The sequence below is a fragment of the Notamacropus eugenii genome, chromosome 1, assembly GCF_028372415.1.
Source record: "Notamacropus eugenii isolate mMacEug1 chromosome 1, mMacEug1.pri_v2, whole genome shotgun sequence".
In the NCBI taxonomy this organism is placed as follows: Eukaryota; Metazoa; Chordata; class Mammalia; order Diprotodontia; family Macropodidae; genus Notamacropus; species Notamacropus eugenii.
Window position 1 is genome coordinate 188,759,837 of NC_092872.1, and position 15,630 is coordinate 188,775,466.

At 36.1% G+C, this 15,630-nt stretch overlaps 1 protein-coding gene across 8 annotated transcripts in view; it reads left to right on the top strand.

Annotated features, from left to right (window-relative positions):
- Nucleotides 1-15,630, top strand: part of SHOC2 (SHOC2 leucine rich repeat scaffold protein) — a 185,762-nt gene that overhangs the window by 53,413 nt on the left and 116,719 nt on the right. For 7 of the 8 annotated variants that reach the window (XM_072622224.1, XM_072622184.1, XM_072622203.1 and 4 more), the window contains exon 2: nucleotides 3,294-4,237. In XM_072622224.1, the coding sequence (XP_072478325.1) occupies nucleotides 3,535-4,237 (703 nt within the window). In that variant the 5' untranslated portion in view covers nucleotides 3,294-3,534. Of the gene's footprint in view, nucleotides 1-2,686; nucleotides 2,874-3,293; nucleotides 4,238-15,630 lie in introns of those variants that run through there. The other variant, XM_072622211.1, reaches the window with a different exon arrangement.

Here is a 15,630-nt window from a genome sequence, read left to right on the forward strand (position 1 = left end):
TTATCCTGGTAAAAAGAAGCTTTAAAATGGGCATATTACTATCTTCAAGTCTTTGAAGGGCTATTTACAGAAATTTTATTTGTTCTGTTTTGGTCCCATAGAATTGAAGTAATAATAAGAATAATAGTAATAATATGAAGTAAGAATAATTGTAGAAAGATGGTTAGACTTGATGTTGGAAAAAAGTTCCCTAATAATTGGAGCCATTCAAAAGGCCATCACTTGAGGGTAATGAGTTTCTTCTTCACCAGGGACCTTGAAGCAAAGGCTGGATTATCATAGAATCCCAGGATTTTGGAGTTGGGAGGGACCTTAGTGGTTGTCTAATCAAACTGGTATTTGGAAAAGAATCTCTTATAGCATACCTAACTAGTAGTCGTTTAGATTTTGCATGAAGACCACAAGTGAAGGGGAGTCCCAACATAGCCCATTTCACTTTTGGATCGCTTTGCTTGTTAATTTTTTTCTAATATCAACCCTAAATTTGTCGTCTTGCAGTGTCTACCCATTGCTCCCAATTCTGTCTTCTGAGTCCAAACAGAACAGGTCTCATCTATCTTCTACATGATAGTCCTTCAAATAAACACAGCTATTGTGTTTTCCCTATGTCTTCTTCAGGTAAAACATTCTTGGTTTCTTCAACCAAACCTGATATGTCTTGAACTTGAGGCCCTTCATTGTAGTAGTTGCTCTCCTCTGAATGCTCTACAGCTTTCCTGTGTCTTACCTAAAATATTGTATGAGGAACTGAACACAATACCCCAGATATGGGCTGACCATTACAAAATGTAGTGGCAGTATCTTATCCTGTTTCCCTGGAAGTTGTACTCCATCTCTTAGTGCAGCTCAAGATTTCACTAGCTTTCTTGCCTGCCATATTACTTGACTCATGTTGAGCCTGTGGTCCACTAAAATGGTTTGATATTTTTCAGCTGAACTATTCTCTGGCTGTGCCTCCCCATTCTTGTACTTATGAATTTGCCTTTTTTAAAAATCAAGTATAAGACTTTACATTTATCTCTGTGAAATTTCACTTTTTTCAGAGTCTGCCTGGAGTTCTAGCCTGTTTGGTTCTTTTTGAATTTTGTCGTCGTGTATTTTAATTATCTCTCCTTGATTTGTGTCATCAGCAGATGAGTTAAACATGCCATTTATGCCATTGTCCAAAGAATTTTTCTCATGATTTCCTAAATTTCCATCATTTAAGTCACCCTGCATCCTATTTGTTAACATTCTCAGAATAGAAGTGGATCTCAGAGATCATCTACTCCAACCCATAACTGAAGAGGATAGCTTGTTTCTATTAATGCAACATCATTTTTGTTACCATATTATACTTTTTACTCATTTTGTACTCATTGTCCAATAAAATCCTCATATCTTTTTTTAACATGAACTATCATTATACTCTGTACCTGTGCAGTTGATATTTTCAGTCTATATGTTAATACTTGAAATTAAATAGGAACAATTCTGATCATTTTAGATTTGGCCCATTCTTGGTACTTTTTGGATCCAGAGACTTTATCCAATTTGTTATTCTTCCCCTCTGTGTTTTCTGTGCTATCTTTCAAATCATTGATTAAAATGTTGTATAGAACAAGGCCTTTCTTTGTCAAGATAAGGTACACCTTGTTACAGAGAAATCTGCTATTCACTAATTTATGATTAGTCCATTTATGAATTAGGTAATTGCTTTGAAATGTGTTAGCCAAGTATTTACTCTGAGAACTTTTAGATTCCTGTATATATATGCATATATATATATTTTTTTAATTTTTTTTAAATTTTAGACTTAAATACCAAAAAAATACACAATGGAAAAAAGAAAAAAGAAACGTAAACTTAAATATTGAAACTTAAATAGAAAGAAAAGAAAAAAAGCATGTCATGTGCACCACAGAACGTGAGAGGATTTAAAATATATACTAATAAATGTCCATTTCAAGAAAGCCTGTATAGATAAATACTACATGTTGTGTGTTAAAAACTGTCTGTCTTTTCTTTGCTTACTTGTAAGTTTTTTTTTTGTTCTCTTCTGTGCACCTTTTCTTTGTTCTTTCCCCTTTCCTCACCTCACTCCTCCAGGAGGCTACAATTAAGTTCATATCCCACAAATAGGGGAAACTAAGGCTCTGAGTGAGGGATTGGCTTACTGAGATTGTGTTCAGGTCAAGATTAGAATTTAGGGTTATTGATGCCCTAGCATGTATGCTTTATGTACTTTTATCTCTAGGACACCGTGATGTCAAGCTGCTTGTTATTTTTAAGGGGGAAGAGATTCCTAACCTTTGTTGTTTTGTCAGTTTGATGGAACTTATGAACTCCTTTTCAGAATAATGTTTTTAAGTGCATAAAATAAGTACACAGGATTATAATGGAAGTCAGTTATAGTGAACTAGTTACCAGAATAAAATTATTTAAAAAAAACAAATGTAATGATGCCAGGTTAAATACTGCAGGATTAAGGGAGCCAGGTGACTGATTCTAGAGAGGATAGGCACTGCTTCCTGTCCAGGCTCTTTACTCTCACATAATGTCATGGAGCATTTTCAGTTTTATCTAGTCCTTTTCCCCTTAAAAGCCCTGTGAGGCAGGGAATATAAGGTTTGTTATTGGCAGTGTTTTTGATTGTATAATGTCTTTGTACTTTCAGCTTTGAATTTCACTTGACTTTTGTAAACAGTTGTCTCTTTTACAGATGAGAAAACTGATTCTCAGAGAGGTTAAATGACTTGCCCAAGGTCATTCAGCCATTAGTGGTCAGAACTGAGATTCAGACTCAGATTTCTTCAAATCCAGCCCTCTTTTCACACCATGCTGCCTCCTTTTTTATTCTCTTGGAATCTGTTGACCTAAGCAGATTATTGTCAGTAAGTGGCTAGTTAATATACTTTGTAAGCCTTAAAGCTCAATATAAATTTAAGTTCTTATTATTAATTTCCAAGAGAACTGGAATCATGCTTAAACTGTATCTTCCCTAGCATCTAGCTGAAATATGGTTATTCTTCCTTTGAACCTCATGGAGAGCAGACATTTATTTGCAAAACATAGAAGCTTTCTGGGTTGATTGCTACATGGGGCACAAATCTACATATTCGATAGGATTTTTAACTTAATTATTGAACCTGTATTGGGTGAAATGGAGTATTGTTTTAGGAGGGGATGGAGCCTTCCTGTGAAGTTAAGTGGGAAGGTCTTTCTGAGGTCATGTTTTCAGGCACAAGTACTTGATACAAATCACATATATTTTAAAATAACCTAACATTGACTCTCTTTGTATTATGTTACAGGAATTCTAATGAGCCTTTGACCTTCACCTTTTTACTAGCTGGAATGTGTTATCAAGTTTGGGTACAGTGCCTTCAGAAGCAACATGTAACTGATGGATGTCACTGTGTACAAGTTGCTACTTAAAATCAGCATTTTTGACTCTGTATGATCCCTGTACCTTCAGCCTCGAATTTCAGTTTGTTGTTGTAAACAAAATAAAAGACGTTCATGTAGTGCTTGCTCTATCTAGCTTGAGTCATCATGAGTAGCAGTCTAGGAAAAGAAAAAGATTGTAAAGAGAAGGACCCTAAAGTGCCATCAGCCAAGGAGAGAGAAAAGGAGGCAAAGGCTTCTGGAGGTTTTGGAAAAGAGAGCAAAGAAAAGGAGCCTAAGACCAAAGGGAAAGATGCCAAAGATGGAAAGAAAGACTCCAGTGCTGCGCAGCCAGGTGTGGCTTTTTCTGTGGACAATACTATCAAACGCCCTAATCCAGCTCCTGGGACTCGGAAAAAATCTAGCAATGCTGAAGTGATTAAAGAGCTAAACAAATGCCGGGAAGAGAATTCAATGCGATTGGACTTATCCAAGAGATCTATACACATACTTCCTTCATCAATCAAAGAATTGACACAGCTAACAGAACTTTATTTATACAGTAATAAATTACAGTCTCTCCCAGCAGAGGTAGGCTGTTTAGTGAATCTAGTAACACTGGCACTGAGTGAAAACTCACTGACCAGTTTGCCTGACTCTCTTGATAACTTGAAGAAGCTTCGTATGCTTGACCTGCGGCATAACAAACTGAGAGAAATTCCCTCAGTGGTGTATAGGCTAGATTCTCTCACCACTCTTTATCTTCGTTTTAATCGAATCACTACTGTGGAAAAGGATATCAAAAATTTGTCAAAACTCATCATGCTTAGCATTCGGGAAAACAAAATCAAACAACTACCTGCTGAAATTGGTAAGAAACTTTTGATTGTGATTTTTTTCTTTGATGTATTTAGTGTGCTAAATGTTTCTGTAAAGAATTTTTTTAAAACTTCATTACAAGACTCAGCAAACTGTGATTCTTGAGCTTTTAGCAGTATCAACAGCATGATGGCATAATCCTGAGAACACTTGTATAAATGTTATGATCCTTAGAATATATACATAATGAGTTCAGACAACTTTATATAGCTTGTAAAGGTGTATCTTTCACATGAAGACTATGCTTTCTTTAAGTGGGGAAAAGAATCATAGAATTTTAGAATTGGAATGAGCTTCTGAGGTCATTCAGTTACACAGCTGCCTTGAGGTTGAAATCCCTTCACAACATCCCTAACAGGTGATCATCAAATTTACATCTGAACAGTTCCAGCAGTGAAAAAAATCTCTAACTCCTGAGGCAGCCTATTCTGTTTGAAGTCTACTCCAATAGTAAGTTCTCCCTTATATTGGTCTAACCGTGATTGCCTCTTAACTACAACCTAATTGTCATGGTTCTTTTCTCTGGAGTCAAGGGAAAGTATTAACTGTAACCCTTCATCTACAACTGTTCAGATAGCTTGATGTCCCAAAGTTTTATCCAGGCTGTACACCTATTTCCTTTGATTACTCTTGATATGGTGTGGCTTCATGTCCCCTAACCATCTTGGTTACTTTACCCTGAATCCAGGCTACTTAATCAGTGTCCCTCCTAAAATATGGTGCATGGAACCAAACATTAGTTCAAGTGTGATGTGAGCATTGCAAAATAATAGGATTGTTATTTAATTTGTCTTAAATATCATTGGTAAGCCATTTTGAATGCTATGGCACACCATTGATTCATGATAAGCTTACAGTCAATAACAAAAAATTTCTCACATGATCTGCATAACCATATCTTCCCTATCCTTCACTTATGCTGTTAATTTTATGAACTTAAATATGTGAATTTAAGTTATTTTTTTATTAAATGTCCTCTTACTAGATTTGTCCTGTCATTCTAGTCATTTGAAATAATTTTGAGATCTTGGTTCTTTCTTCATTTCTAAATCATTGCCCTCAATTTGTAAAACCTTTATTTAAATGAATATGCTGGCCTGCAGGAGATAAGGATATTTTTCCAATCTTCATCTCAGTCCACCTCTGTACCAGTGGAACAGTTTTGACAGATTTAATCTCCTAACTCCTTGCCTTACCCAAAGCTATCTCCAAACATATAAAGTTTGATATTACCAGGGCCTTCTGATCCAATTGGTTATGAAATAAGACAGTAATTTTTTAAAAAATTAATTTATTTTTAATTTCTAACCATTCACTTCCTTAAGCTTTTGAGTTTTAAATTTTCTCCACCTCTCTTCTCTCCCTCCTCTCCAAGCTGGAGTACAATCTGATACTACATACATTATTATTAAGCATATTTTCACATTGGTAAGACAGTAATTTTAAATACTCTTTTGAGTTATACAGAAGCCAAGTAAATATTTGAAAGTAATAGTAGAAGTAAAAGAATCTACAGCAGGTACAAAAAGTTAATAAGAAAAAATACTTGTCTTGGTTTTTTTAATCAGAAAAAATTAAAAAAAAAAAAAGACATGCTGTTAATGTCTGTTTCATTTTATTCCTGAAAAACTGTTGTGTCTAGTCATTTTGAAATTTTAAATACACTCAGACTTTGATATGCATCTTTACGAAGACTTTTTTTTTTTCCCCTCTCTAAATAGAGGCAGCTACCGGCATAGTGGATAGAGTTCTGGGTCCAGAGTCAGGAAACCTGAGTTCAAAACCAGCCTAGCAGTGTAAGCTAGCAATTTACTTATATTTACCTCAGATTCCTCACCTGTAAAATGAGGATAATAATAGCATCTACCTCCAGGGTTGTTGGGAAGATCAGATGAGATAATATTGGTAAAAAAGTGCACAGTGCTTTATCACTGCTTATTTTCTCCTTTTCCTCCTAATTTGCCTTATATCAAAGGGCTTACATTCTATGAGTAGACTTATCCATACTGTTGGCCATGTAACTAAAAGAAAAAAAACATTTTTAGATTTTCAGATATAAGTCTAGGTGGTTAGTCTAGTAGTGGGAAAAACTAGCATAGTGCTTTCTATATGATACTCAGTTAATAAGCACTTATATTACGCACTTACTTTGCTTAATAATAATAAACATTATATAAATACTAAGAAACGCCAGGCACTGTACTAAATGCTAAAGTACCACCTGAAATGTTCCCCCGCCCCCATCCCCTTTTTGGAGGAAGGTAACGTGAAAACAACAATGTTCAAACAAGATAAATGGAGCAAGGAGGTCAGTGTCAGTGGATTGTAGATTATGGGGGAGGAGGAAGAGTAAATGTTAAATACCTTTTTATCAAATGGGCATTTGATAAGTGATTATTGAATTTAATTTAGAAAACCTTAAATGCCATATTACATTATACTTTGCATGTACTCTGAGCTTAAGCCTCTTCCATCTTTCATTTTGGACTAATGAAATTACTTTTATCACAGTTTTCTTAGTCATTGCATAGAGATCATTAAAATAGTTTGGTTTTATTCATACATTGCAGTGTTTCAAGGAATTCTTTAGAGATTCTTTCCCTTCTGTAAGTTTTAATTTCAGTACAAAATTAATTAAAATACACACTAATATCTCTTACTGTGGAATTGAATTATATCAATATGAAATCCAGAACACTGAATATCTCAGTTTTTCTGTTTTCTTTCTGCAGAAAGAAACATCTCCTGTTTTAATTCTTAGGCACTAATTGTAATGCCAAGCACTGTAGCACACCTGAGGGTTGCTGCTGTGAATATATAGGGTTGAATCACACAATATCATAAGCACTCTTTTTATTCAAAACTGAACCTTATTCAAGAAACTAAAGCATAACATTCACAATCCATAACATAATATAACAACCTGTTACCAGGGTGGCCTCATGGCCTTAAAGAAAACATCCAGTGTAATAGCATAATAGTATGGCACACCGCATATATCATTGCATTCAGTATATAAAATAGCATGCCCCTCCCCCCTTCTAGTTGTTTATACAAGGAGGTCCTGGGCCAGATTGTTCCTTAGCACAGCACATCCCCAGGGGTAGCAGAGAACACAACACACTTCACCCCTAGGTCTCAATAGGTTACAATCCCCTCAATCAAAATAAAGTGTTCAAGTAAAGTCCTCTTGGGCGTGTGACCTTGTCCTCATGCTGCTGTTGCAGGCTTCCCCCTGGCACTCTTACTGATCCTGACTTGCTGCAAAGTTTTCACCTTTACTCGGGGGCTGACTTCTGAGCCCTGCGGTTCCTCCTCCAGGTCTGTGGGCCAACTGCTCCTGGCTCCTGAGGCAGCTGTGTGCTCCTGCTTCTTGTCTCAGCTCACAGGGGAAGGGACTGCTCCATTCCAAGCTCTCCCAGGCTCCAGGTGCTCCTCCCCTCCCCCAACCCCCCCAGTCTGTGGGAAAACAAAGCTTAACAGGACAACAACAGTATTTACTCACATTACCAGCACTGCCATATCAGTTTCTGTTCAATTCACTTTCACAGCCTGGAGGCTCTCCTTTAGGGAGCCTCTGCTGCTACTGCTGTTGCTAGCCTTCTCAATTCTCTCTCAGTGCTCATTTTCTTCTTCAGCTTCATTGTCTCTTCTCTTCATTGTTTTCTTCTGGATTCACATTCATGGGATGGGGGTGCTTTAACAAGGGCTACCCAGATCCAGGACGTCAGGAGTGAGCTCCAAGGCGATATCAATCTTCCAGTTTATATATGGTTTTTCTGCACATCTGACTGACTGAACCCATGTGCATAGCCCACACGTGTAGCCTTCAAGCTACCTGACTGGCTCTGAGCAGAGAACCCACATGGGTATCACCTGAAATTTGGCATCTCATTGGCTCAGTGCCCAAAGGCTTGAGAGCCCACTGACCTTAACACCTAATGTGCCACAGCTGTGGATTACCAGGGTTAATCCTTCAGATGTTTACCACCTAGCCTGAGGCTGAGAAACTGAATTTCAAAAAGAAAAACAACAAAAATCCCACCTTGCTAGTCTAAAAGTTTAAGATGAGAACAATTATCATACAAGCCTTTGTTAGTAAAGTCTGTATGTACAGCCTACTAAATTAGCTGGGATAAAGGCTTATTCCTTGACAAAACTAATACTGCTTCACATCTGCTTCCAGTTTCTGCTATGTGAGTATGGGTTTAACATCTTTATCAAAAGGCATATTTTATTATAGTCTTCTTTATTTGGAGTGGTGTATTTTAAACAGTTACCTTACTGGCTTGTTACTGTAGCATGACATGTTTCTTGATCTTAAGTACTATTTGTTTTTCATTACTTTTTAAAATCATCATCTTTTAGAATAATGCTAATAGTAGAAAACCTCAGGGGATGAGTTGGAAGTACAAATTATGAAAATGTAAACTATGTTTTCGTGTAATTTCAGTTAAATCATGCAGTGAGAATAAGTCTTAAATTCTTTTTATTTCTTCTTTCTCAGAGCAGCAAGTAACCTAATTTTAAAACATGAAATTTTTCTAAAATTATTATTAGAATTATGACTTAAAAAATCTAAGTAAAAATGAAATAATCTTCACATTTTAAGTGATACTTCTCTATTTCTGAATACAGTGCCTCTAAATAGATACTGAGGTATAGACATGAAAAGAAATATATCTCTACCCAGCAGATACTTAACAAATGGCTACTGAATGGATCTGTTGAAAAGATTGTTATTCGTATACAGTAGAATTTTGGCTCATGAATTTAATTCATTCCAAGATTCTGTTCATCATGCGATTTGTTCATATTGCAAAGCTAATTTTCTCATAGGAAATAATGTAAAGTCAGATGATTGAAACCACATTCCCAAAAATATTCATATAAAAGTAATTATTTGTAATTTTAAGTAAGTTTTTTGTCCCTAATGTGCCTAAAATACAATAGCAATGATTAGTATACAATGTAAATCAAAATTACAATAAATTAACTTGCACTTTACCTTTGAGAAGAGTCACAGCTGGCATGAGGGAGACAAGAGGGAAGAAGAGGAGGAGGGGTTATTGCTTGGAAGGAGAATCTCCTGTGAGAACATTGGGAATTTCAATGTCAGGAGTGTTCTCTCTTATGCTACTTTCACTAAAAGTAAGACTAACACTACTGCTTTCACTTCTTTTTCGCACTGATTTTTTTTTTCCTTTAAGTTTGCTTCTGACTAGGAATCTGTCTAATGACACTTGTTTTTGATGTTTTTTTCAGAATGTCACAGAAATGTAACATTGCATTATCACCAAATATTCATGGCTGTCATTGTTATAGCCTTATTTGGGTGATGTTTTTCAGTAAAATTTAGATGTTTGTAAAGGGAATTTTTGTTTGTCTTGCAAGACAAATTTTGTGAAAAATTTTTCCTTCTCCAGCAAAGCATACGTAAACCAGGTTACTCGCAAACTAAGGTTCTACTATATTCTATATAGTGAACAAATAATAAATAGTAAATAATAAAACTTAGAGTTGAAGATAATCTAGTCCAAAAAGTCTAATGGGAAATGACTTCATCTTAGTTTAGAAACATGCATGGTCCTTCCAGTCCTAAAATCAAGACAAACCTCTCCCAAAACCAAAACAAAATAGCTTCCCTTTGATGTTTGCACCTCCTGTCCCAAGTTACTGCCTTGCTTTTTTTCCCCCTTATCTTTGCTTAATCACTTCTTTTTATTACTCTGCACTTGTTAGTTCATTCCAGTTTTGGCTTTTGTCTTCAGTACTCTACAGAAACTACCTTCTCCCAGACCATGAATAGTTTCTTTATTGTGATGTCTAATGGTCTTGTGTCCACGTTCATCCTTTTTGTGGACCACTTCAACCCTTTTCCCTTGGCTTTAAAGCACTTTATTTTTTCCTCCTTTTGTTTATTCCTCAGATTGTTTACCGACTCTGTAACCTTCCTCTTCTCCCTAAAATGTGAATAAATACCATAGTTCCATCCAAGATCCTCTTTGCTTGTCCCCCTACATTTTCTTTCTTTGTTGAACCCACCAAAATAGCTTAAATTACCACCTCTATGCAAATGACTCTAATTCTTTATACTTTTCCCCAACGTCTCTTCAGAATTCTAGTTCTAGATTTCTGTCTGCTCACACTTGGCTTTATCTCCCATATATCATAGTTTTGTATGTATCCTTCCTTCCATTGGGTAGTTGGCCCTTTGAGAGCAAGGTCTTTGTTGTATATTTATATTAAATTCTGGAGTCTGGCACAGTGATTTTGCAGGGATTTGCTATTTGCATTAGTCTGTGTTCTCTTTGAATAGGCTTATTGTCTCGAGAGGTATAGATCATCAGAGGCTTTGCTTTCCTAATGATCTCGTAAAAATAATCTTAAAAACAATCTTTGAGTTCATTAGAATATACAGTACAAAAAACAGAATTAAGTAATTTTTGTGTACTTTGTTTTCATTTAGGTGGAGATGGATAAGACTAATTATGATAATCTTCTTAATGCTTAAATAGATAAATATGAAAAAATTGAAATATAGATTTTCTTAAAGCATTGTTCACCAGTGATTTTATGGAAGAGAGGCACATGGACTCAAAAGTTTGCCCTGCCTTTTTGTCATTATTTTATTAAATGCTAGTTCTGATATGGATGACAGAACTCTGAATCATTTATTTTCTTAACATTTATATGAATAGATAAAATAAATCTAGCTTTTTTCCCCTCCTAGACCATTGATTTCATTTATATGGGAAGCTTCCCATATAAATGTGTGAAAACTACCTCTTCTGATGCAAACAATTTATTTGGGTCTTAGAGATGAAGCTTTGGTTTTCGAAGGATGTGTCTCAGCATGTCTTTTCCTGACTAGACTTCTATATTTCCCATTCCCTGCCTTTTGCTGCAGATTGCTCCTTACTTTTCCTACTTGGTAAGGTCAGCAGGTCTGCTGGTAGAGGTACAAAGGTGAAGGAGAGGAAAAACAAAAGAATCCCAAGTCCCAAATAATGGGTCTGGAGGTCTGACTGTTTGGGAGCTCTTTTTTGTTGCCAACTTAACATTCAGGGTCTTCATGTAAAGAATACTATGCTGAAAGCAAAAAAAAAGAGAAAAAGAAAAACCCCAAACCAACAAAACAAACCTTGATAAATCCTGTTAGGGAGTTGAATTGTCCCCTGAGAGGTTATGTGGCTTTCCTGTGGTCACACAGCTAATTTGTGTGAGATATAGGACTTTAATCTAGCTGTTTATGACTCTAAAGCTAACCTTCTTTTCATTACATTATGCCACCTCTTATTCAGCTTTTGTATCCCACCTCTACAGAAGTATATTTTAAGAGGCTGATAAATTAGTAACTATAGCCTAGTATTCAGTTTATAAGGTGGCAGACTTGGAAGCAACTATTAGACAGGAAACTACTTAGTTCCTTCTTTTTATTATAGTAATGTAATTATATTTTTTAAATTGCATACAAATTTTTGGTGGAGACCAATGCAAATAATTATGGTACCCTTAATTCTATTTGATGTAAGGAATTAGAGACTTGTGGTATGGAATTAAAAGTGTGAGAACTGTGACAGAAAATAGTAAAAGTGATACTGAGTCAGCAAGCATATGAATATGAAGAACCAGAGATACTATGTTGGACAGAATCCAAAAAAAGGCTTAGGCTGGTAAAGGTAACTCCTTTCAGTAGTTCAGTATATTAACTTACCTCATTTTGGCCATGTTTTCATTTTTAAGTTTATACACTGACTTAAGAAAATAATTTCCAATTTATCTGAAATGAGACTGCTTAAACATCCCCTAACTCATGGATACTGCTGTCCTTTTTAGGTGACTTCCTATAATTTCTTTTCCATTCCTATATAGGACTCCTCTTCATTCCCACCGTACTTTTAATATTCACAGTATGTATCTGCTCACATGGTCATGTGAGCAGAGAATGGAACAGATACAAGGGAGGTTGATGTAGAATTGACAAGACATAGTAGTTGAATGGATGTGGGGAGGGAGACATAGGAATGAATCAGAAATTACTGAAATTGCAAACCTAGAAAGGGTTTGTGGATGAGGAAGGATAGTTGTGGCCTAGTATAAACAGGTGAATTTGGAAAAGGAAACAAGTCTAGGGAAAATCATATTGAATTTGATATGCTAGTAGGACAATCAGGTTCAACAAGAGAGATATATACATGTACATACACACATATGTTATATGGAGCGCGCACACACACACACACACACACACACAACAATTAAAATTAATGATACAACCAGAACTTCTAACTGTCTTTCCAATATGCCAGACTGTCTGTCTAAGTACTAACCTGGGCTATTGATTATCCTCAGCAAACTGAAACATGTAAGTAGATACGTTTTTACTTTGGGTGGAGTTCCAGGTATGTCATCTAGTTCTGACTCATAGGTTAGACTACAAAGGCAGACAGTTGCCCTTCTTAGACTTAACTGCCAAACTTGATTTGTTACTTATATGGCTGGAACAAGGAAAACACAGGTTCAGTTATACCCTGTACACACTGGCTGTGTGACTTAGGCAAGTCATCTAGTACTCATTGCCCCAGGCAGTCTAGGATTGATAAATTGCAATGCAAGTGCCAACTTGCAGTAGTAGAGGGAGTTTCCTGATCCAGAGGTCCTATGCCAATGAAATCATAGGTCCAACTTTAAAAAAAATTAGCTGGGACCCACTAGATTGGAGCAAATTGGAGACTTTTCTTCCTTATGTATTAGTTACAAATACCAAGGAAACTGCAAGTGATGAAATAAATTACCTAATCTCTAGAGACTGTTAAAAGAAAAAAAAAAAGACCAAAGACACCTTTTGGGTTAAAATGGAATGAAAAAAGAGGAACCCTTAAGAGATTTCTTTCTAAAAGTACACAGAAGAATGAAGATGAAAGTAGATTTAAAGCCATTGGAGAAATGATGGTGGATGAGCAAACTGGAAACACCATGGACTAATATTACCTTCTTACTCCCCATGAATCAAAGTATTATGTAAGACTATATGTAGACTACATTAATAAACGGGGAAAGAGTAGGTGGAAGATAGAGGGGAAAATGCTTTGAACCCTAATCAGTTCTATTGGTAAACAACAAGGTGATGATACCTTCTATAGCCTCTTAGCAAGGAAAGTCTCTTAGCTATCGAATTGTGAGGTAACAAAGGGACAGATTGAAATGGGGAAATAAAAGGGAAGATCTTGACACATTGAGAGGGAGAGGGATCTCACCAAAGAACCACTCTAGTGGGAGGTGAGAGATCTGTAATGGCAGATGAACCTTAAAATCTGCAGGAAAATGGTGTATAGCAAGAGTGCTTCTGAGAGTATTGTGCCTCCATGGACAACATCTTGCCTGAAGAGAAGGAAAATTGGAGTTTTGGAGTACAACTGGCATACAGAAAGGTGGGAGAACACAGCCTCAGAGAGGCAATTGCTTAGATCAGAAAGAAAATAATCACGGAGAGGAGAAAGGGTAGAATTGGACCACACAAATTGGGACATGAAAATTTCTGCCATGGGGCACTGATTCTGTTTTTATTATCCCTCTCATGAATTGATGCATTTGAAAGTGAGGCACAGTAGGGAAAAAAAGAGAATGAATGAGGTGACTGAATCCACAAGGCAGTGACATAGAACTTGTTTAGAAGCGAGAATTTAAACTTGATATTTTAGAAAGCTTTGAATCTCCATTTTGAGGAGGGGCTTAAGTAAGTCATACTTCACTCGTTTTCCAGCATGTCTCTCCTCTTAACCTCTTCTCTCCGTTTCTGTGTTCCGCGTCTCTCACTCTTCTTCGCCCTTTGTGATTTACTTCTGCAATATTGGACTTTGCCACCGTAATTTAGCTGTCTGTTTTTCTCTTTAGGCTTTCTTTTCCCATTGATAGTTCCTTTTGGAACATCCATTTTGAGGAAAGTCCCAAATTAGTCATTCTTTACTCTTCAGATTTTGTCATTATGCCTCAGCTGTTGTCTTCTGCATTCGGGTACCTTTTCTGTATTTTCACCATTACAATGTAAGCTCCCTGAGAGCAGGGACTGTCTTTCCTACTGCTTGCATTTGTATCTCCAGTGCTTAGGACGGTACATGGTACGTAGGAAGTGCTTAATAAATGCTTGCTTATGAAGTGCTTATTGCAGTTACTCTGTTTGACTTTATTCCATGAGGAGCACAAAAGAAGCTAAGAAGGAAGCAGGTAAGTGGCACCATGAATAAGAGCTCTGTGCCTGGAGTTAGGGAAACCTAAGTTCTTATGCAGTCTCACTTATTAGCTGTGTAACCCTTGATAAGTCACTCACCCTCTGTTTACCTCAGTTTCCTCAACTATAAAATGGAGATAATAACAATACCTACCCTCATAAGGTTGTTATGAGATAATATTTGTTTAAAGCACTAGCACAGGGCCTGGCAAAAATGATAAAATTTTTCCCTCCTTCTTTAAAAAAGGAATAAGTATATAAATTTTAAATCAAAGAACATTTAGAATTAAAAAGGGAATTAAAGAAGAGAAGATAAAAAAATCCTTTTAAAAGGTGCAGAAATAGAAAATGCCCCCTCATTCCTCCCACTCCTTTTATAGTCCTAGTACCTAAACCAGGGAAAGATAAAGTGAAGAGAACTTCAGACCCCTTTCATTTATGAATGATTCAAATAAAATCTTTTCACTAATATATGGTAGAAACTGTAAGTGTATCTATTTACAGCAAATAATTTAGCCCTAGATTTTCTGTAGGTTTTCCTTGTTTAAAATTTAGCTACTTTGGCTAAAGTTTTTTCAGCTGAATTCCTGGAGGATACATTGATTTATAAAATGTGTCTAGAGGTTCCAAACATGTGTCCGTACTTTATAGCTCAGGTTAGGTATGCTTGGGACCTCTGATGTCTTTGGTGTAAAAATATTAAAAGGGTTTAATATAGATTATGCTAATCCATATGTTTGGAATCACTGTCAGAACTAATTCCCAAGAAAACTGACTTCATTGCTTTATAATGACATCACCTTTCTAATGTCATTGATCCTCTTTGAGAAGGAAGGACAAACAACAACAAACAATATCATATCTTTCACCAAGTAGTATTGACTGATTTGGTCACCTACCTTATTCACTAGACTTATTTCTAGATTATTTTTGTTTGTTTTCAAATATCAGATCCAAACAAAGTCTGAGTTTTTGACATTATTATGATATTCAAAAGAGTGTACTTTCTTCAAAGGCTCTAAAGGCAATTTCATAAAAGGAATTAAGTGATTGCGTGTGTGTGTTAATATTGTTGCACTAATTAAGGAGGAGAGTATCTCTTCCAAGATGATTACTTTGAAAGAGACAGCACTTATTCAGATGCCAAGTTCTAG